We start from the raw sequence: 25037 nt of genomic DNA on the forward strand, positions 1-25037 counted from the left end.
CACATTAATAACTCATCTCTCCTGTCAATTATATTGTCCATATGCTTATATCCACAAATGCCCTTTAAGAACAGAAGCAGTAGGCAAGGATTTGATAGGTTTCCATCCTTTTCTGTGCACATCTGTGACTTCTAGTCCTCCTCCAATGCCAACTGTGCCTAAAAATATGTTCACTCAGTACCAGATCCTTTTCAGGATTCCATCTGTCTTTTCAAATCTAGTTACTATATTTTGTTCTTTACCTACCTCCCCATTCTTCCACTAAAATTATTCTTATTTCAGAAGATGACATCTAAATAGAGGAACAAACACCTGCTACATCTCTTATATGGAAGGTTAAAGAAACATCTTTACAAAGAAACTAAACACATATGGTTTATTATTAAATGGATTCTTCCTGTAACATAGGCCACTCAGCACACACACAAAAATTCTTATAAGACTCAACCGCATACTATTTCCCCTCATTATTATTTCAAAACAGACATCAAACACACTAAAGAGTTTTCATTCAATAAGTAGTCATTAAATGTACACTATATTCCCGGTTAACTCTAGTTAAATATTTTTTAAAATTAATAGAAAGGTGCTAAGAGAATTTTCCTATCTTACCAATGTTCCATAAATACTGCTGCGCTCTTCTGGTTCCAAAATGATGTACACAAGAAATATTTCTATACAACAGATGCTCTCTCTGGTCCCTACCTGGGCATTCATCATTTTCTTGAATAAAAGAACTTGATTAATTATTACACTGTTGATAGGAAGAGAACTAAATTCAACACGTTTCACAGGAGACTGCTGTACTATACTCTCAGAGAGGTTTATTTTAAAATGCACATTAAAGAGAAATGTTGTAAGTAAGCAAGTATTTCCTGAGTACTCATTATGTTTAAACACCAACTCAGAAGCTAGGGAAAAAACTTAAATATATAAGGACAAGAAGCTTGGATAAGGAGTACAGAAAGAGATGAGAGCTATTAAGACTATATTGCCAGATGATAACAGCATCTCAGCTTGAACAAGGAGTAGCAAATCCAAAGTTAACTTAATTATCAGGGATCTTGAAAGGAAAACTGCATTGCTTACTTCTTTCTTGAGTTACCCCTAGAAAACTGATCACTTGGTTTACACCGACCTTCTGAATGTTCCCCCAGCCCTTACCTCTTTATCAAAACATGTCTGATGCTTTCAAACTTTGTCCCCTGGTTTGCTGCTTTTCTTTCCTTCATTTCTTTCTTTTTTTTTTTTTTTAAAGAATCAACTAAGCAATTAGAGGGATGCTTCAAGAGTCAGATAGCCAAAAATTTCTAGAACTTCAGAGTACTCAAGTGAAACATCTTAACTGAAGAAAGCACTACCTCAGTATACATAAAAATGCCCACTTATGTACACTTGATAGTTTATGTTCCTGTGTCATTATAAAAGCACCTCTTATTGCCCTCAAGAACTCTACTCTGTTCCAGAAGACTTAATACAACACAGTTTTCTTCTTTCCCTTATTATAACAATAAATCTGAATGTCCAGTTCTTTAATAAAGAAAATACTTAAAGAATTCTAAAAAAATCAAGATAAAGTACAGTGCATACCTTCCCTTCTTTCATGACGCCGATCATGAGATTGTGAAGTTCGTTCATGGTCATGCCTCCCTTTTTCTCGCATTGGAGAGCGATGTCTTGGGGGACTTTGCTTTCTCTGAGGAGAAGACAGAGAATGTGAAGGATAAGGAGAAGCAGAGCGTCGTAAAGGTGGAGTTATTGTCCTCTGATAAGATGGTGAAGGAGTTCTTTTTCGACGAGGAGAAGGAGAATGTCTTTGAATAGATGATCCTGATTGTGAGGAAGATGAATGATGTCTAGAAGATATAGGAGAATGATGCTGTCCTACTGGGGAAGTAGACCTGCAAAGAAAAGCAACAGTAAAAAAAACTGAATGCTAAAGTTAAAGCTGAAAGTGTGAATCATAATTCCAGGATAAATATCAATTCACAATGCTGTATGATAAGAAGTTAATTTTTAAAGATCTGATTGATTTTAAGTGAGCCTGAGGTCACAGTTCTAGATGAGATATGCACTGCCTTGCTTCTAGGCTTTCGGTCCAAGGAGCACTCTCCCTGAGCACAAATAGAGAGAATATTACCCTCACTTAAGTATGGAATTCAATCTTATCAGAGATAATCTCTGACAGTGCGAATAGGTACTTAAGAGGCAGGAAACCACACGAGGCTAAAGAGAAAACATACTGTAAGATCTAGACAGAAAGTGGCTGTGAGAATGCCTGTAATTCAAGGCTGTGGGGAAAGGGAAAAGTCATCATCAGCTATGCCAAACCTGAAGTCTGCACTGCCTGGGTTGAGATTTAGGATGGGGAAAGAATGCTACGGTTAAGGAAGGGACATACTGTCTATACTGTCTTTATCTTAAATAACTGGCTTTCACTCTCGGCCAGCACAGATTAACTTTATGAGTCTTGGTTTAAGGAAGGCTTCTTCTACTGCCTTCAAATCACCTTCTTTCACTGCTGCCAGAGAAACAACTTACAACCCCACAAAGCACCTACAATTTGTTAAATCCTGGGCCCTGGTTTACACTGAGTATGCAAAATGTGTGTGTGCAATACACACACACTTTTGCATTAACTGGAAAGAAATAGGACTAAGGTTTAAAAAATAACATTCCAGATACCACATACCTGGGTTAGTATCATATTCCTCATTCTGAAGACTAGATGTTTGTTCAAAAACATTCTGGAGGCCTAGTCAAAGTATGTTAGAATTACCTTCAGTGCCTATGATAAATATTTTTTAATATCTGCAATGGTGGCAAAATTATTATTAATCCTAAACCAGGGTTTCTCAATCTTGGCGGTCCTGACAGTTTGTATTCAGTAACTGTAGTGGGGGGCTGTCCTGTACATCATTGGATGTTTAGCAGCATCCCCAGCTTCTACCTACCAGAAGCCAGTACCATGCTCCTTCTCACCCTTGTTCATAACAATAAAAAATTACTCCAGACATTGCCTAATGTCCCCAGGAAGGCAAAAATCACCCCTTGTTGAGAACTGCTGGTCTGAACTATGTTGTTTATAAATGATGCCTCAGTAGATCTTTTACCAATAAAAGCTCCAAATACATAAAATATATGTTACTGATTCACGGAAGTGATTCCAATATATTGAAAAGAATTTTGCAGAACAAGGATTTTAGCAAATAAACAAAAACACCTAAAAAAAGTCAGCTAATTAGAACATCACATTCACCTAAACATTCTAGTTATCAGTAATTCCACTAAACCTTCATACTTTTCATAAAAATTATTTCCTTCTCATAAAAAAATAAGCCATAAGCCACTATAATTTAACTGATTATTAATAGAAATGTATTTACTTACAGGTATGAGCAGAAATGCTCATAGGGTCTTACCCAAATTTGGAAAACCAGCTATGATCAATGGTCATTCAAATGCATCTTACTGAACAGAAAAATACTGCAAGATTGAGAATTAGAATGATTATTGTTTGGTACATTCCAGCTGCAATTTCATCAAGTTCTGGTCAATTTGGAAATCTCTAAAGTGATAAAATAAAAAATGTGACTCTCCACTGAACTGACATTTTGGTTAGTTTCATTTATTTTGCATACTAAAAATTGTTTCAAGAAAGTCTACAATACCCTTTGGTGATTGGTTCACAGAACTTAAAAAATAAAATAGTTCATAATACTATCTTTAAAAAACACAATACAGTCCAATCACAACTCTATTCAAATTTGGTGTTGATAGCATGTAGTAAAAAACTTCAGTTCAAGCTTAGGATAATCAACCTATCAAATGAAGGTCAGAGGACCAATGCACTGTCAAGTTATGGTTTCAGTATTTTTCTTCTTACCCATCCTTCAAGAAAAAAAAAGAAACTAAGAAAACTTGGTTTAATTTAAAAGCATCTGTTATGGACTGAATGTGTCCCCCCAAATTTATACAAACCCTCAATGTCACAGTATTTGAAGGTGGAGGCGTTTGGGGGTAATTGGCTTCGATGAGGTCCTGTGGTGGGGCTCCCATGAGATTAGTATCCTTACAAGAAAAGGAAGAAACCAGAGCTCACTGTCTCCCTCCATGTGAGGACACAGTGAGGAGACAACTGTTTATGAACCAGGAACCAAATCTGCTGGAACCCTGACCTTGGACTTTCCAGCCTCTATAGCTGTGAGAAATGAATGTTGTTTAAGCCACTCCAGTCTATGATATTGTGTAATAGCAGCCCAAGTTGGCATCTTTATTTTCCTGTTATTATTCTTTTATAAGTCTGATGACTAAAGAATAGTGAAAAGAGAGGATCTGTTACCAAAACAAGATGCATCAAATTATGGATGTCAGCATAACTGGACCTGGGCCTATGTTTATTCTACACATAGGAAAGGTAGAAAATAAAACTGTCTTGAAATCGGACCAAAATTATTAGTACTTTGGCTTTTAGACTATTGCAGAGGTATATTAAAATACATTTCTAGTTAGAATAGCAGTAATTTTAGATTATTCTTAGGCTTCAGAATTGGCTGGTTTCTTGTCTGAGGAGAAAAAAAAGGTGACATTTGACACTCAAATAAAGAAAAGAGTTTATTATTGCACGAAGAGAAGCTCAATACCTTAAAGAAGAAATCTGTGTACTGTCAGCAAGAGCACTGTGATTTATAGCACAGGGAAAGCCAATCTTTAGCCTGACTTGATTCTAATCAAAAGTTTTTTAATGCTGCTATAATTAGAGGACAAAATGTGGGATGAGAATATTCAGGGCATATTTCATTTGGGGAAAACATGTGAAATGTTAAAAAGTTTAAAAAGAAAAACTCTCATTCAAGATACATTAATTTCACCTACAAACCTGTATGCTTACTCTAGACTTTCTTAAAATTACTAATACCAATTTTTCTTTCAGTAAATGGTTTCTATTTCTCAAATACGAAAATATGCCTTCATAATGTAACTAACATTTATAACTCACCCTTTAAAATCATCATACAGAAGGAGGAGGAGCAAGATGGCAGAGGAGTAGGACACCTAAATTTTGTCTGGTTCCAGGAATTCAGCTAGATAGGTATCAAACCATTCTGAACACCTACAAACTCAACAGGGGATTGAAGAAAAGAATAGCAGCAACTCTCTGAACAGAAAAGAGACCACTTTCTGGAAGGTGTCTTCTGATTTGTTTGGTGTGTATTTTTCTGGGGTCACTGTTACCCTTTTAGCATTTTGTTCTCTCATTCATCTAGTCTCCTCTGGACAAAATGACAAGATGGAAAAACTCACCTCAAAAAAAAGAATGAGAGGCAGTACCGACTGCCAGGGACCTAATCAATACGGACATTAGTAAGATGTCAGAACTAGAGTTCAGAATGACAATTATAAAGATTCTAGCTGGGCTTGAAAAAGGCATGGAAGATACTAGAGAATCCCTTTCTGGAGAAATAAGAGAACTAAAATCTAACCAAGTCTAAATCAAAAAGGCTATTAATGAGGTTCAATCAAAAATGGAGGCTCTAACTGCTAGGATAAATGAGGGAGAAGAGAGAATTAGTGATAGAGAAGACCAAATGATGGAGAATAAAGAAGCTAAGAAAAAGAGAGATAACTACTGGATCACGAGGGCAGAATTCGAGAGATAGGTGATACCATAAGATGAAACAATCTTAGAAAAATTGGGAACCCAGAGGAAGAAGAAAGAGAGAAAGGGGCAGAAGGTATATTGGAGCAAATTATAGCAGAGAACTTCCCTAATTTGGGGAAGGAAACAGGCATCAAAATCCAGGAGGCACAGAGAACCCCTCTCAAAAATCAACAAAAATAGGTCAACACTCCGACATCTAACAGTAAAACTTACAAGTCTCAGAGACAAAGAGAAAATCCTGAAAGCAGCTCGGGACAAGAGGTCTGTAACCTACAATGGTAGAAACATTAGTCTGGCAGCAGACCTATCCACAGAGACCTGGCAGGCCAGAAAGGACTGGCAGGATATATTCACAGCACTAAATGAGAAAAATATGCAGCCAAGAATACTATATCCAGCTAGGCTGTCACTGAAAAGAAAGGAGAGATAAAAAGCTCCCAGGACAAACAAAAACTAAAAGAATTTGCAGACACGAAACCAGCCCTATAAGAAATACTGAAAGAGGTCCCCTAAGCAAAGAGAGAGCCTAAAAGTAACATAGGCCAGAAAGGAATAGAGACAATATACAGTAACAGTCACCTTACAGACAATACAATGGCACTAAATTCGTATCTTTCAATAGTTACCCTGAATGTAAATGGGCTAAATGCCCCAATCAAAAGACATGGGGTATCAGACTAGATAAAAAAAAAACAAGACCCATTGATATGCTGCCTGCAAGAGACTCATTTTAGACCCAAAGACACCTCCAGATTGAAAGTGAGGGGGTGGAAAACCATTTACCATACTAATGGACATCAAAAGAAAGCTGGGGTGGCAATCCTTATATCAGACAAATTAGATTTTAAACCAAAGACTATAATAAGAGATGAGGACACTATATCCTACTTAAAGGGTCTATCCAACAAGAAAGATCTAACAATTGTAAATATCTATCCCCCTAACATGGGAGCAGCCAATTATATAAGCCACTTAATAACAAAATCAAAGAAACACATCGAGAACAATACAGTATTAGTAAGGGACTTTTACACTCCCCCCTCACTGAAATGGACAGATCATCTAAGCAAAAGATCAACAAGGAAATAAAGGCTTTAAATGACACACTGGACCAAATGGACTTTACAGATATATTCAGAACATTCCATCCCAAAGCAACAGAATAACATTCTTCTCTAGTGCCCATGGAACATTCTCCAGAATAGATCATATCCTAGGTCACAAATCAGGTCTCAACCAGTACCAAAAGACTGGGATCATTCCCTGCATATTTTTGGACCACAATGCTTTGAAACTAGAACTCAATCACAAGAAGAAAGTCAGAAAGATCCCAAATACATGGAGACTAAAGAGCATCCGACTAAAGAATGAATGGGTCAACCAGGAAATTAAAGAAGAATTTAAAAAATTCATGGAAACAAATGAAAATGAAAACACAACTATTCAAAATCTTTGGGATGCAGCAAAGGCGGTCCTAAGAGGAAAGTATATAGCAATACAAGCCTTTCTCAAGAAACAAGGTCTCGAATACACAACCTAACCCTACACCTAAAGGAGCTGGAGAAAGAACAGCAAATATAGCCTAAACCCAGCAGAAGATGAGAAATAAAGATCAGAGCAGAAACCAATGAAATACAAGCCAAAAGAACAGTAGAACAGATCAATGAAACTAGGAGCTGGTTCTTTGAAAGAATTGATATGGTTGATAAACCCCTAGCCAGACTTATCAAAAAGAGAAATGACCCAAATAAATAAAATCATGAATGAAAGAGGAGAGGTCACAACCAACACCAAAGAAATACAAACAATTACAAGAACATATTATGAGCAACTCTATGCCAGTGAAGTAGATAATCTGGAAGAAATGGATGCATTCCTAGAGATGTATAAACCACCAAAACTGAACCAGGAAGAAATAGAAAACCTGAACAGACCTATAACCACTAAGGAAACTGAAGCAGTCATCAAAAATCTCCCAACAAACAAGAGCCCAGGGCCAGATGGCTTCCCAGGGGAATTCTACCAAACATTTAAAGAAGAATTAATACCTATTCTTCTGAAACTGTTCCAAAAAATAGAAATGGAAGGAAAACTTCCAAACTCATTTATGAGGCCAGCATTACCTTGATCCCAAAACCAGACAAAGACCCCACCAAAAAGGAGAATTACAGACCAATATCCCTGATGAACACGGATGCAAAAATTCTCACCAAAATACTAGCCAATAGGATCCAACAGTACATTAAAAGGATTATTCGCCATGACCAAGTGGGGTTTATTCCTGGGCTGCAAGGTTGGTTCAACATCTGCAAATCAATCAATGTGATAAAATACATTAATAAAAGAAAGAACAAGAACCATACGATCCTCTCAATAGATGCAGAAAAAGCATTTGACAAAGTACAGCACCCTTTCTCGATTAAAACTCTTCACAATGTAGGGATAGAGGGAACATACCTCAGTATCATAAAAGCCATCTATGAAAAGCCCACGGCCAATATCATTCTCAATGGGGAAAAATGGAGAGCTTTTCCCCTAAGGTCAGGAACACGGCAGGGATGCCCACTATCACCACTGCTATTCAACACAGTACTAGAAGTCCTAGCCTCAGCGATCAGACAACAAAAAGAAATAAAAGGCATCCGAATCAGCAAAGAAGAAGTCAAACTCTCACTCTACAGATGATATGATACTTTATGTGGAAAACCCAAAAGACTCCACCCCAAAACTGCTAGAACTCATACAGGAATTCAGTAAAGTGGCAGGATATAAAATCAATGCACACAAATCAGTGGCATTCCTATACACCAACAACAAGACAGAAGAAAAAGAAATGAAGGCGTCGATCCCATTTACAATTGCACACCAAACCATAAGATACCTAGGAATAAATCTAACCAAAGAGGCAAAGAATCTGTACTCAGAAAACTATAAAATACTCATGAAAGAAATTGAGGAAGACACAAAGAAATGGAAAAACGTTCCATGCTCATGGATTGGAAGAACAAATATTGTGAAGATGTCAGTGCTACCTAGAGCAATCCACACATTCAAAGCAATCCCTATCAAAATACCATCAACTTTTTTCACAGAGCAGGAAAAAATAATTCTAAAATTTGTATGGAACCAGAAAAGACCCCAAATAGCCAGAGGAATATTGAAAAAGAAAAGCAAAGCTGGTGGCATCACAATTCCGGACTTCAAGCTCTATTACAAAGCTGTAATCATTAAGACTGTATGGTACTGGCACAAAAACAGACACATCGATCAATGGAACAGAATAGAGAGCCCAGAAATGGACCCTCAACTCTATGGTCAACCAATCTTCGACAAAGCAGGAAAGAATATCCAATGGAGAAAAGACAGTCTCTTCAACAAATGGTGTTGGGAAAACTGGATAGCCACGTGCAGAAGAATGAAACTGGACCATTTATTTACACCATACACAAAAATAGACTCAAAATGGATGAAAGACCTCAAATGTGAGACAGGAATCCATCAAAATCCTAAAGGAGAACACAGGCAGCAATCTCTTTGACCTTGGCCACAGCAACTTCTTTCTAGACATGTCTCCAAAGGCAAGGGAAAACAAAGGCAAAAAATTAACTACTGGGACTTCATCAAGATAAAAGGCTTTTGCACAGCAAAGCAAACAGTCAACAAAACCAAAAGACAACCAAAGGAATGGGAGAAGATATTTGCAAATGACATATTAGATAAAGGGCTAGTATCCAAAATCTATAAAGAACTTAATCAAACTCAACATCCAAAGAACAAATAATCCAATCAAGAAATGGGTAGAAGAAATGAACAGACATTTCTCCAAAGAAGACAAAGAAATGGCCAAAGACACATGAAAAAGTGCTCCACATCACTGGGCATCAGGGAAATACAAATTAAAACCACAATGAGATACCACCTCACACCAGTCGGAATCACTAAAATTAACAAGTCAGGAAAAGATAGATGTTGGCGAGGATGCGGAGAAAGGGGAACCCTCCTACACTATTGGTGGGAATGCAAGCTGGTGCAGCCACTCTGGAAAACAGTATGGAGGTTCCTCAAAAAGTTGAAAATAGAGCTATCCTATGGCCTAGCAATTGCACTACTAGGTATTTACCCCAAAGATACAAACGTAGTGATCCGAAGGGGTGCCTGCACCCCAGTGTTTATAGCAGCAATGTCCACAATGGCCAAACTATGGAAAGAGTATAGATATCCATCAACAGATGAATGGATAAAGAAGATGTGGTGTGTGTGTGTGTGTGTTACTGGACTATTACTCAGCCATCAAAAAAATGAAGTCTTGCCATTTGCAACGACATGGATGGAACTACAGGATAGTATGCTTAGTGAAGTAAGTCAATCAGAGAAAGATAATTATCATATGATCTCACTGATATGTGGAATTTAAGAAACAAAACAGAAGATCATAGGGGAAGAGAGGAAAAAATAAGATGAAACGAGAGAGGGAGACAAACTGTAAGAGACTCTTAATCATAGGAAACAAACTGAGGGTTGCTGGAGGGGAGGTGGATGGGGGATGGTAGCCTAAATCAGCATTCACACGAAAACACTTGTTAGGCCTATACACAGGGCTTGATTAAATGCAGAAAAAAACATTAATGCCTTAGATAAGCAATTTCCAGCCTGAACACAAAGGTCCCATTTTAATATTAAAAAGTTTGCATATCCTTCATTATATTATTTGATATTATTTGTGTTAATACCCATTAATTATGAAAATGTTATAAAAGGTATTAAAATCATCAATACTTTTAAAATTTATTATTTTAAAGTTATACTATTCTCTTTTTTTCCTTTTAGGTGTGATACTGGTGTGGTGATACGTATTTTTAAGTGTATTTCTCACCTGGAGATATATTCTAAAATATATATGGGTGAAATAGTTAAGATGTCTGGGATATGCTTCAAAATAACTGGAGGAGGGGAGGTGTATAGGGGTATGCATGAAACAAGATGGATATAAAAGGATCATTATACTATTGTATTTTTATGTGTGTAATGTTCCATAATAACGTTAATGTAACATTTTTCCATCCTCTACATACAGTCCAGCAACATTAGTACACATTTACTCCAGAAACCATAATTCAGTCTATAGAAAATGCTTGGTGCACAAATGGATTCTTCCTTGCCCTGTGGCTCCTGGCCATAGGGTGAGATTTGCCAATCCAGACCATGGTACTTGTACATGAATGGAAATACTGAATAAATCCAATAAATAATATTCCTTGCCAAAGGTCTGAAACATTCTGATTTAATTGATAAATGTGTGCAATCACTGAAAGGATATAAGACTGTCACTTTGATGATGATTTGCTTATTCTCGTAAATTGAAGTCAAAGCCAACAAATTTTGAATGATCACATCTGTCTCTCAAAGCTGGGTAAGACTCATCATGCAGGCATTTGTACTATTAAGAAGTAAGTAGATTTCTATATTCAGGTAATTATAATGAAGTGTTTTTGTTTAAAAAGTGATTAGCTATGCTCTCAATATTATCTTCTCATTTAACCACAAAATTCTGCATCCTAGTATTTTGATTAAAACATATTACCATCCATCAATAAAACCATATCTAACCAAATGTCCAGCAGAATGAGCTATACACAATTGCTAGCTAACTCCTTTGGTTAACTACTATCCAAAAAGCTTGTGTTTGTTTAAGCCTCTGTTCTTAAAGTACACTAGTAATTTGGTTCACTTTCCTAATTCAACAAAGCATACAGAATATGGATTTTCACTAATGAAGAAGATATTACAGGTCCACTGAAATACCACTGCAAATATCCACTTCAGGATTATCTAGATGTAACAGGTTAGGAACACTGACACAAAATATTCCCTTCACAAGTGATTTTCTGACTAAATACCTAATTTGAATTAATTTTCCTGTGAATTATACCTGTTCTAAAACAAATTATAGAATAAAAATGATTTAGTTGAGTTCCAGGTAATCAGTAATCAAGATTTTACTATTTTCTGTACAGAACAAGTCATGAAAAGTTTACAAAAATGTAATGGGAAATTGTTTTTTAGAAAACTAAAAGCAGAGTAATAAAATCCATAAGGCTTTTTTTTTTCTTGGATAAACAAGTAGTATTCAGGTTTTGATCAATGTTGCATAAATAAATCATAGCTCAGTAAAGTCTACCCAGCCAAATGGGAAGACACTGATTCACTTCAAAACATGACAGAACTTAGTGCTATTAAATTAACAAATATTCTGGGAACAGAGCATATACTTAACAAAGTTGATGAGGCCAATGAAGGTGGGGGGTGGGAGGTACTCAAATTCTCAATGCTGGATGAGTGGCAGATAGAGGGGGAAAATCATGACTTTTTCTGGGAGGGAAGGTACTTTCCCTCTCACCAAAACACACACAGGCAAAATTTTACCCACAAATCAAGAAATTTGCAGATCCCCTGAAATCTACCAACGGATCTCAGGTAAGGAGCCCCTGATCTAGAAAATTATGAAATTGAGACACAGAAGATAGGGAGAGGGACTTAAGCCATAGGATCATATGGTTTTGTTGCATCATCTGTCCTACACATATGCATACTCTTGTATAACTAAATAGGGAACCATCCTTCAGAAACGTAAGCAATCCCCTACATCCAACAGGTCTTGTAAGTTTTACTTGGGGGGAAAAAAAAAGAAAATCCATATTCAGAGAAATATTATTTTCCATACACGTGATTACTATATTACTTCTACCTATAGTAACGAAGCTTCTGAGAACATTTTTGTTCACTGCCTTATCACCAGCTTTTAGAACGATGCCTACCCTACACCCAATAACTGAATAAATGAATTAGCATATTTTTACCTTAGCACAACATATCCTAATAACCAAATTATTCTGAGTAAGCCCATTATAACATCTAAATTAATTTTAAAGGGCAATATTCTCCAAAAAGAATCTAGATACTAACATTTAATTATATACCCCACCAATCTGAAAGCATGATGACGATTCTTAATACAGTATTTGGTTTTAGAATTAATAAGTTCTCCTTCAAAGTAATGGGGATATATTAAAATAAGAGATCCACCTCTAAAAACCCCCCTCAAAATTAAATTAACTCCTCCTAAATCAAAATGCCCCTTTTTCAACTGTGTCAAATATGGCTTCAGAACTCCACATCAAGTCAGGTACCCATGCAGTTCTTCAGTACTCCTAGTTCTGCTGCTTTACTTTCTTAGGTAAACAAAATAAACCAAGTTCAGATTTTTCTATATACTAAGTAACAGGTTAAGTCCTAACCGTACCTTGTTGTTCCTGGTAGAGACAGCTAGGAAGAAACACTGGAAAATGAAAAATCAACCTATATAATACTCAATTCCTCATAATACAAAACATGTAACTATTTCAATGGTGAAGTATCCAGGGACATATGTTAAGAATCACCTACCTTTCAGAGATTTCTGGGTCAAAATAACAAAATGAAAATACCAAGAACCGTTAAAGAATAAAGATTCCTTAAAATGTAAATTAGTAAGAACATTTAACATAATTTATATCTGATATACATGTCATTTTCAAAAACATACCTATTAGATTGAATAAAATACAGAATATATTTTAGGAAAATATGTTCAAGAATTGTGGGTGCTCCACTTAACCATTCTGTTATTGCTCTAATAAGGCACAACGTTCCTAGGTCCTAGAAATGGTTCACAGAATCATTCTGGTTCTTCTAAGTCAAGTCACCAGAGGGGGAGAGAAAAAAACTGATTAAGACAAGATGATCTCTTATCAAGACAAAGAAAGGACAAAGCTTATCATCAGAATCTATTTTTGGACAAAGACTGGTTTTGTTGAACTTTTAATTAAGCTATTTTAACTGCTTACTGGGTAGGTAATTTATCCTGAATAATATTACAAATACCAGTTCACAAGGCTTTCCAGATAAAGTGGCAGGTAACATTGCTTTCATTCTAATAACATGTTGTTACTTAATAACATGAACAGAAATGGCATTTAGACTGCAATGAGCTATCCCACACACATTCTCTCCTTGCTCTTTAGTAAACCCAATTTTATTTGGGTCAGTTACATGCTCAGCTAAAGGGTTACATTCCTTTCCTTTCCTCCCCTTTCTCCCTCCCTCCCTCTCTCCCTTCCTTCTTTCTTCTCTCTCTCTCTTTCTTTCTTTTAAAGGATTACATTTCTTAAGATACCCTCAGAGCTAGATGTAGCCATGTGACTAAATTCTGGCCTACTTCCAGGAAAATTAAGGCTTTCTTCCCTTCATAATTTTTCTGCTGCCTGGAATATGGATGGAATGTCTTAAGCCATCAGCAGTCATCTTAAACCATGGGATAATCCTGAAAAAGGAAGCATGGGGGTGCCTGGGTGGCTCAGTCGGTTAAGTGTCTGCCTTTAGCTCAGGTCATGATCCCAGGATCCTGGGATCCTGTTTGGCTCTCTGCTCAGTGGGGAGTCTGCTCCCTCTCTCTCTGCTGCTCCCCCTGTTTGTGCAAGTGCTCCCCCGCTTCCTCTCTCAAATAAAAATATAAAATCCTTAAAAAAAAAAAAAAAAGCATGTATAAGGCAGACAGACAGTACCTGGATCACCAATGACTGTGGAACGAACAGTGTATAGGTCCTGGACTGCCTCCCTCTGAGCTTCTTTATATGAGACAGTAAATCCCAATTTATGGTTCCTAAACTTTGATGAACATTAGAATCATCCAATGAGCTTTTAAAAATCTGGACACCAAGGCTGCTCCTCATACTAATTAAATAAGAATATCTGGGGATTGAAATCAGGTTTTAAAATTTTTCAAAGACTCTCAGGCAGATCCAAAGGTGCAGCAAAGTTTGGGAACTATTGCTTTATGTACGTAAGCCCCCCACATTGAGTCCTTATTACTAACAGCTGATTCTAAATCTGATATTGCATAAGTATCAGTTAGAAAAAAAAAAAGAATATCTTTATGGCTACATCCTATTACCTGTGTAGTTTAAGTGAAAACCTGCAAATGGAAAGACATTTTTAAATATCACTACACTGTAATTTATCATTAAAGTAGGAAGACAGAGTATATTTATTAAATACTCTGCTTATTTTTTAAAGCATTACTCATTTAATCCTCACCTCTACCTTATGAGGAGGTATCATGCATACTTTACAGTTGAAGAAATAGAAGCTCAGAGAAAACAAAGAACTTATTCAGGGTCTCACATCATGTAATTGGCAGAGCCAAGATACAAGTTCCTATTTGTATTAACTTCAAGGCTTGTGCATTTTCTTTGAGAACCCTCTAAAGAGTTATATTTTTTCTTGAGGAAATATTAATTTCATGAAAGGATAAATCTGAAAACCAATTTTTAAAAATGGATAGGGGAAAAGCATCCCTATTAAATCTGTACGCATTTCATAAATCTTGTGAACCACAAAAATATTATCAAGTTAATTTTTTAAAAAAATTTTTGCTCTTAAGTAGCACTAAATAAATGAATTTTAAAAATCAAGAATTTATAATTTGCCAGTTTTGAAAATAGATCTTCAAGAAGTACTACTGTTAGAATAGAGGAAAAACTGGCTATGAGAATTAAAATACAAAGAAACTAAATTAGTTAATGCAGTTACTTAACTTTAAATTTTGAAACAATGTTAATTTTAAAATGAACAGATTTTCAGAAGGGTTTCAACTCTTTCACTAGCTGGCTCTTTTATATAATTCCATTTATACCAAAAAGTTAATGTTGATTAACTGAAAGAAAAACAGTAACGAAAACAGAGGATTTGAACAACACTACAGATCAAATGGACCTAACAGACTTTATATAAAGAACACTCCACCCAACCATTGTAGAATATGCATCCTTCTCACATGGAATATCCCCCAGGACAGACCACATTTCAGGCCATGAAGCAAGTCTTAACAAATTCAAGAAGACTGAAATCATACAAAGTATCTTTTCTGATCACAATGGAGAAAATCAGAACTCAATTTGCACAAGTGAAAACCTGTAAACAGAAAGGCATTTTTAAATATTATTATACTGCAATTTATTATTAAAGTAGGAAAATAAATATTTATTGAGTACTTTGCTTATTTTTTAAGCATTATGTCATTTAATCCTCAAATATATGGAAACTAAACAACACACTCTTAATGAGTCAAAGAAGACGCCACAGGGAAATTAGAAAATACCTCGAAACAAATGAAAATGAAAATGCAACATACCAAAACTTATGAGATGCAGAGAAAGCAGTGCTAAAAATAATTTTATAGCTATAAATGTGTACATTAAAAATAAGATCTCAAATCAACAACCTAATTTGACACCTCAAAAAACTGCAAAAAGAACAAACAAAATCCAAAGCTAGTAGAAGGAAATAATAAAGATTAGAGCAGAGATCAAAACAGAGAACAGAAAACCAACAGAAATAATCAGCCAAGGGTGCCTGGGTGGCTCAGTTGGTTAAGTGACTGCCTTCGGCTCAGGTCATGATCCTGGAGTCCCGGGATCGAGTCCTGCATCGGGCTCCCTGCCCTGCAGGGAGTCTGCTTCTCCCTCTGACCCTCCCCCCTCTCATGTGCTCTCTCTCTCATTCTGTCTCAAATAAATAAAATCTTTAAAAAAAAAAAAAAAAAAAAAAGAAATAATCAGCCAAACTAAGTTGGATTTTTGAAAAGGTAACAAAATTGACAAATCCTTAGCTAGATGACGAAAAAAAGAAGATTCAAATAACTAAAATCAGGTAAGTGGGTCAATACAACTGATGCCAGAGATAAAAAGGATTGTAAGAGAATACTACGAAACACTGTATATCAACAAACTGAATAACCTAGAAATAATGGATAAATTCCTAGGCCTACAACCTACCTAGACTGACTCATTAAAGAAACAATTAATATGTACAGACCAATAATGAGTAAGGAGATTAAATCAGTAATCTAAAATTTCCCAAAAGAGAAAACCCTAGGACCACATGGTTTCACTGGAGATTTCTATCAAACATTTGAAGGAATTAACACAAATCCTCTGGAATTCTTCCAAAAATACTAAAGAGGAGGGAATATTTCCAAGCTTATTCTATGAGGCCCTGATAGCAAAGCCAGACAAAAACACTACAAGAAAACTAGACAAATATTCCTGATGAATACTGATGTAAAAATTCTCAACAAAGTACAAGCAAATCAAATTGAATGACACATTAAAAGGATTACACACCATGACAAAGTGGGATTAATTCCTAAAATGCAAGAATGGTTCAAGAATTAAGAAAGTCACATGATCATCTCAATAAATGCAGAAAAAACATTTGACAAAATTTAACACTTTTTCATGGTAAAAACACTCAACAAACTAAGAATAGAAAGATACTATCTCAACATAACAAAGCAACTTATGAAAAGTCCAAAGCAAACATCATACTCAAATGGTGAAAGACTAAAAACTTCTAAGATAGGAACAAAGTAAGGATGCCTGCTTTGATCTCTTCTATTCAACATGGTATTGAAGCTCTAGCCAGAGCAAACAGGCAAGAAAAAGAAATGAAAGACATTCAAATTGCAAAGGAAGAAGTAAAATTATCTCCATTCAAAGATGGCAGGATCTTACATACAGAAAACCCTACAGGTTACATGCATGCATGTGAGCGCGCATGCACACTCCCCCAACACACACACACACACACACACACACACACTGTTAGAATAAATTCAGCCAAATTGCAGGACACAAAAATCAACACACAAAAATTAGTTGTTTCTCTAGGCTAACAATGAACAATCTGAAAAAGATACTATGAAAACAATTCCGGTTACAGTGACATAAAAAAAGAATATAACACTTAGGAATAAACTTAACCAAGGAGTTCAAAAACTTGTACACTGAGAACTACAAAATATCACTGGAAGAAATTAAAGAAAACACATATAAATGGAAAGACATTCCATGCTCATGGTTAGAAGACTTAATATTAATACTGTTAGGATGTCCATACTACTGAGATGGACCTACAGATTCAACACAGTCGCCATTGAAATCCCATGGCATTTTTTTGTAGGAATACAAAAATTCATCCAAAAATTGATACAAAATTCCAAGGGACATGTAAATAAGCCAAAATAATTTTCATATAGAAGAACAAAGTGAGAGAACTCACACTTCCTCATTTTAAAACGTATAAGAAAGCTAAGTAATCAAAACAGTGTGGTACTGGCATAAAGACAAACAGACCAGTGGAGTACTATAGAGGGTCCAGAAATAAATCCTTGCACATATGGCCATATGATCTTCAACAAGGGTGCCAAGACCACTCAATGGGGAAAAGACAGTCTTTTCTAAAAAGACTGCTGGGAAAAATGGTTATCTACATGCAAAAAAATGAAGTTGGACCCTTATCTTACACCATGTACAAAAAATTAACTCCAAAGGGATTAAAAATCTAAGTGTAAAATCTAAAACTATAGAACTCCTACACAAAACAGTATGAAATTTCCTCAAAAATTAAAAACAGAACTATCATATGATCCAGCAATTCCACTTCTGAGTATATATCCAAAAGTATCAAAAGAAAGGTCTTGAAGAGGTATTAACACATCTATGCTTACCACAGCACTATTCACAAGAGCCAAGAGGTGGAAGTAACCCATATGTCCAACAGGGGAATGGATATACAGTGGAGTATCATTCAGCTTTAAAAAGCAAGGCAATCCTGTCACATGCTACAACATGGATGAATCCTGAAGACATTATGCCAAGTGAAATAGATCAGTCACAAAAAAAACAAAATGGTTCCATTTATATGACTGCTAAAGTAGTCAAATTGATAGAAACAAAGTAGAATGGTGGTTACTAGAGGCTGGGGTGCTAGGCGAGGAGGGAAAAGGGAGTTGTTTAATGGCTATTCAGATGAATTTCAGATGTGCAAAATGAAAAAGTTCTGGAGATCTGTTTCATGACAATGTGAATATACTTAACATTACTAAACTGTACACTTAAAAACGATTAAGATAAAAAATTTCATTATTTTATGATGTTAAGGTAATGTTTACTGAATTATCCCTAACTCAACATGGGAATTATTAAATACACAGAGTTTTAAAACACTAAAAAATCTACTACAATAACGCCTGAAAAAGCTTCTGAAAAGTGAGTATTTTAGATACTACAAAAGTAAGATTGTTAAAAATATATAATCCTACTTACCTTGGCTTGTCTCTTTTTTCTCTTTGTCTTTCAAAATCTCGTCCTCTGTCTTTTCCATCTCTTGGTTTTTCTTCTAATCTATCTTTTACTTTATACTTTTCTTTGTATTTTTTCCCCAGAACAATATCTTCCTGTATAGGAGGGGGTGGACTAGGAGTTCGAGGTCCTTTCTTTTTGCTCTGGTTGCCTTTTGAATTCCTGAAGGTAATACAAAACTATCAATAGAGGTCCAAATACTTTTGGAAGATCAAATGGGTATTTTTTTTTCATTTTAACAAAGCACACTTAAAAAATGGTATCAACACCCAGGAAAAAATACACAGAAATGAGCAAATAATTAATTTAACTTGCCACATATAATTTTAAAGGATAAGCTTCTGAGAAAGATAGAGGTGGAGTAAGAAGAGATTCTTTCAGAAAAAGAAATAACAAGAAAACTGCATGAACTGAATTTTTTTTAAGCTTATATAGAAAAGTAGATGTATGATTCCACTACCCAAGGATATTTTATAACATTTAGTGTTGCAGATGAAGACTACAAAGAGAGTCCATTTCTTTTTCCCCATGCATGTTACCCAGTTTTTCAGCTGGGATGACTATGAGACATTCTTCTTTAGAAATTAAAAATGCACCAAGATATATCTAGGTTTTCTTTATTTAACCTTCTCCAGAACTCAGTAAACCATTTCAATCTAAAACCTTAACTCTTTCAGTTCAATTTTTTAAAAATTTTTATTTCATCAATTCTCCAAATGGCCCAAGTCTCTATGGTTAGCTTTATTCTAGTTACTGCATCTCCTGGATCTCTCCTCCATGTCTTAGTTTTCTATTATTTCCATCTCTCCTTTTGCTTTCTCATATCCCAAATATGTCTTCAAATTCACTAATTCTTTTAAGCAGCTCTCATTCTACTTGTTCCAAATTTGGCAATCTCATTATTCTGCTATTTTCAGTTTCTTAAAAACTGTTTTTCTCCCAAAATATCTTTGTTCACAGATGGCTTTAATTTTCGTGTCAACTGGTCTCATGACGTCAATGCAATTATTCTCTCAAATTGTACTAAAATTATGAATTTATTATTTTTGTTTGTTCTTAAATTGTTATTAAACTTGTTCTTGTTTTCTCCAACACTGTTTAGTCTGGTGCTGAATTCTGAAGCAGTGCTCTCTTCATGTATCCGGTTCACCAGCTACTCATTTCACTCTCTTATTAGTTTTTATAAATGATGACCTAAGTTTATATCTTAGAACTTACTTCCTGTAACCTTGAGGTCTCTAATCCCATGATTCCTTAGCTATGAAAAGGTAATGGACAGCATCTTCCTCAAAATTGCTGGTAAAATTTTAAAAAGATAAAAGTATAAAATCAATGGACTCAGTGGGCATTCAGAAAATCCTTATCCCTATTTCTTATTATCATAGGTAGGGTTAGCTACGTAGCAAGTCAGAAATTACTAAAATATGATCAAATCTATTTTTCACTTTTGTCTTCTGCTATGAACCTTATGAGCCACATATCTCATTACGTATTTATGAGATAACTCAAACTTCTAATGTATCTAACAGATAAGCGATAAATGCCTGCATTTCTAAATGTTTTCTACTTAAAAGAAAAAACAACAGTTACTATCTATTAAAAAATTATTTTAAAGATAAAATAATAGAGGAATTCTTGATACAAACTGTATTTTTACATTACTTCCTGTGACAGGGACTAGCTATTTACTAAATGTTGTCTTTGGGACACTGTTGAACCATACTGTCTAGACTTTTTTGAAATCAGGTATGGCCAAGTGACCAAGTTCTGGCCAAAAAATGTGAGTAGAAGTGATATAAACCACTTCCAGGCCTAACTAATAAAAGACTCTCATACTCCAGGCAATTGTAAACTGTACAGCCAAGTAAGAGCAATACTCCAATTAATTTTTTTCTTTGCACATTCCATTTTTTGGTGTCCCCAAAACCCAAGTGGAGCCATGTCATAAGGAGCCTAGGTTACTGAATCCCTATGATAGGAGAGCAATGTATTAATCAGAACACCCATTTTGATTTTACTTCAGTGAAAAATAAACTTCTGTAGCGTTAAACTCACATTTTGGGATTGAGTTATTACAACAACCAGGATTACACCAATATACTCACTGAAGTACAGAATTTCTTCACATTACCTTCAAAAATATTGGTAGTTGGAAATCACAATTACGTTACAATATGAGGTTTCAAGTGCCTTCCAACTACATGGGTCAAAATTGGTTTTGCACATTCTGAAGTCAACAAGATCTTTCAACATTTTTTTAAGTCAACTGATTATTCTTTATTGGCAGAGCCTACTTCCTATTTGTGACATAGAGCTCAATTATCTACTTCTACCATTTTTAGATCCTTTCCTTCTCTCTCCTTAAAACTACTCCTTTTGAACAGCTTTTGACCTACTTTGTACATCTCTGTACAAAGAGCTATAAAGAAAAATTTACTTAATAAAAACTAAGAAACAATGCAGATGGACAGAACAGATAATACATTTGCTGATGTATCTAAGCCACACTGTATCTCACATATTAGCCTTAAGCTTGCTATCAGGATATATCTCACAATGAACATCAAAGAAAACAGCCAGCTTTCAGGGAGAAGTAGGAGTTTCAATTTGTCTGTAATTACGCTGCCTACTCAATATGATAACAACATAAGACCAAGGAGTCTATTTACTTGATTGTCACCTCAGATGACTTACTGTCATTGCTACAACACTCTACTGAATTTTTTTTAAATTTTTTTTTTTAAAGATTTTATTTATTTATTTGACAGAGAGAGACACAGCGAGAGAGGGAACACAAGCAGGGGGAGTGGGAGAGGGAGAAGCAGGCTTCCCACAGAGTAGGGAGCCCGATGCAGGGCTCGATCCCAGGACCCTGGGATCATGACCTGAGCCGAAGGCAGACGCTTAACGACTGAGCCACCCATGCGCCCCACTCTACTGAATTTTAACTGAAATTCTAATCCTTACTTTTTGCTTAATATGCCTTCAAACAGCTTACAGTATGATTCAGCAATGAAACCAGAAGTTGATGATTTGACACACACTACACAATGTAAACTGCATGGCTAAAGAAATGCTATACTCCTAGAATACAAGAAATATACTAATTAAATCAAGGTGAGCAATTATTCCTGCTAAATAATAAGAGGATAAATGAGTTACTAATAAAGCAGTAAGAGAAGACTATATGAAAAAGAAGAAGATGAAACTAACCCTTCATCCAGTTAACAAAACTTTCGACAAAGAGATTAAATTTCAATGATTTTATAAGCAGAAAGGATAAGGAAAAAAAGAAGGGTATTTCTGGTATGCTGGTTTTTGTTTTTGTTTTGTTTTGTTTTGTTTTTCAGAAATGGATGGAAGGAACTGAGGGATAGTTATTTAATTGGTTAGCCAAGTGGATAAAGAACAAGAACAAATGAAGTGGATTGCCATCACTCTATAATTCACTTCTTCCATATTTCTTTGCAATATTTATTCAATTCCAGGAGCAAAGGAGAGGACCAAGTCAGCTTTACAGAGTGTCTTAATACAATGCAAAGCTCTATGCAAAGTAGGTGCAGTGGGGAGAAAAAACAATGAACCATCAAGATCCAATCTTCAAGGAGCTTAAGTTTAACAGAGGTTCTAATACATGTATGCCACAGATAAAATATAATGCAAACAGTAATATTAAGAGGGAGGTATAAATAAAATCTGATAGATATACAAAAGGAATAGAAATTAGGCTCAATAAAGAGAAATGGAAAAACTTAATGGAAAGACAGAATTTGAGCTGGACATTGAAGAACTGAAGGTGGAAGAGGGTAGGAAGAAAACTGGACAAAAATATTAACAAGACTGAAAAGATCAAAGTATAAATGTCATTTTAAGGAATCTAAAATTTAGGGCACCTGGTGGCTCTGTCAGATAAGTCTCTCACTTCAGCTCAGGTCATGATTTCAGGGTCCTGGGATTGAGCCCTGCATGGACTGAGCCCTACATCGGGCTCTCTGCTCAGTGGAGTCTGCTTGTCTCTCTCCCTCTGCTCTTCTCCCCACTCATGTATTCATGCACATGTGCACGCATGTGCTCTCTCATAAATAAGTAAAATCTTTAAAAAAACAGAATCTGAATTTTATTCAACAGAATGGAAATCCATTGAGTTTTTCAATGGCATAGTAAATTAATTGGAATTGTTCTTTCAAGATTTCTCTTACAACATCTGTAAAATGAATAGGTTGGGGCTGCTGAATAAAATGTTTATGTGTGTAGGGGAGTGGCATTGGATAAAATAAATACAGTTAGTAGGATATAATAATCTAGGCAGAAGGTACCTGGAGTCTGTAGGGTTAAAGCCTCTAGAAACTAAAAGGAAGAAGACAGATATAAGTTTCCTTGTGGGTTCAGATAGACAGTTTGCCAACTGGTCATATGTTGGGAAGAGGTTTAGGTTTTTTTCTTAAAGAAAATTAGTATATGTGCTTTAATTAAAACAAAATTTAAATAGTATAGAGTGACATTAAGTGGGAAAGTGTCTTCTGTCTTATTATTAGTCCCTCAATGTAATCATATTTTCCTATTTCTATTTTTATTTCCTCAACTGGTTACTGGAATAATTCCAGTATCTTCATACTGCTATATATAGGCTATAAAGAATCTAATCTCAGAATGACGTGCACAAGGAGACAAGAAGAACATTCACTGTGTATAACTTGTAATAGCGAAAAACTGAAAACGTCAATGTTCAATAGCAGAAAAGTAAATATAGTATAAGTACTCAAATGAAAAAAAGGCTATATACATCAATATAAATATAAAAAATGTTAAGTGAAAAAGGAAGTTGCAGAAGCAAAGCTTTAATATAAGTATTAAGATTAAACATAAAAATAATACATATGAAAGTATAAACACACATGCACAAGTATCAAAAACAACAAATTCAAGAGGGAAAGACAGGATATATATGTATTATGTTTTATTCTTAAAAAATAAAAAGCTCTGAAGCATATGTAGGTGGGACACAGACATCTGTTTTATTGTTCTGTATAATTTTCTTTTAAATTTAAACTTTTTGTACCTTTTTTTAGAAGAAAAAAATTTACATTAAATACTGAAAGTATTGTAAGTACCCTTCTGTAATCTACTAATTCTTTTGAGTATCATTTCAGAAAAAGCTATTTCATTCTGGCATTATTTACCACCCTACTGACCTCTGCTGGTCCAATAAGGGTGAGGATACTGCAGCTGTCTTCCTGTCTTTCTTGCTTGCTGAAGATGACGACTTAGGGCTTGATTTTCGCTTTGGAGATTTGCTTGATTTTCTTAGAGAAGGTGATGGAGATAATTTTGATCTAATCACTTCTGGTGAAACCTTTTAAAAGAATTCAGTTAGTCAATTCAGAAACTCCTTCAGTCATGGCTGTTATAATCAGACAACAAAGTAGGTGTTTCTAAAACACACCAAACTTCAGATGAAATATTAAGTGCTATTATAGACACCATGATTAATCTGACTCCTAAACACATGCTTTTAACCAATATGATAATTAATTGCCCTAACTTAACACTAATATCAATAAAGCAAGCTAAAATTATAAAACTTCAAAATCTCCTCAGAGAAATCATAAATTATATTCAAATAAGTTGCATTTCTACTCATTAGAAAATAAACAAGTATTCTAGAAATAGCTTAGGCCTAAAAAACAGACATACATAGATTCAAATCCCATTTAACATTAGCTGGAGACTCTACACAATACAACCTCAGTTTTTTACCTGTTCAGAAGCAAAAATATTTCATATTTATAATAATGTGAAGATTAAATGATTGACTTATATGTAGCTGATATACAATAATTTGATCAGTGTATCAATATCCTAATACAATTTAAGATAGAGCTAATGAATTCTCTGATCAATAGCCATTTATTTGATGCTAATTATTAACGTATATTTCAATAAACAGCATACCTCTTTTTTAATAATAATTTCTTCTCTCTTGTCCATGTTTTCTTGTTCCAGCTTCATTAATTCCCTCTGTATCTTCTGACGCTTCATTTCCAATGACAACTCATGAACGTAATCATAATTAATATCTCCATTGTCAGAATCTTTAAAATAAAAATTACATTACTTGTCAGAAACTATTATCTATA

General features: G+C 35.1%; 1 protein-coding gene across 10 annotated transcripts in view; it reads right to left on the reverse strand.

Annotated features, from left to right (window-relative positions):
• The window catches only part of ZC3H13 (zinc finger CCCH-type containing 13), a 90266-nt gene that overhangs the window by 30760 nt on the left and 34469 nt on the right, over positions 1–25037 (reverse strand). For all 10 annotated transcript variants that reach the window (XM_054506326.2, XM_054506328.2, XM_054506327.2 and 7 more), the window contains 4 exons: positions 24853–24992; positions 24093–24253; positions 18865–19062; positions 1591–1901 (listed from right to left, as the gene is read on the reverse strand). In XM_054506326.2, the coding sequence (XP_054362301.2) occupies positions 1591–1901; positions 18865–19062; positions 24093–24253; positions 24853–24992 (810 nt within the window). The remainder of the gene's footprint in view (positions 1–1590; positions 1902–18864; positions 19063–24092; positions 24254–24852; positions 24993–25037) is intronic.

This window comes from Mirounga angustirostris, unplaced genomic scaffold (assembly GCF_029215605.1).
Source record: "Mirounga angustirostris isolate CCGP_5_RB_7025 unplaced genomic scaffold, mMirAng1.0.hap1 SCAF_3, whole genome shotgun sequence".
Classification (NCBI taxonomy): domain Eukaryota; kingdom Metazoa; phylum Chordata; class Mammalia; order Carnivora; family Phocidae; genus Mirounga; species Mirounga angustirostris.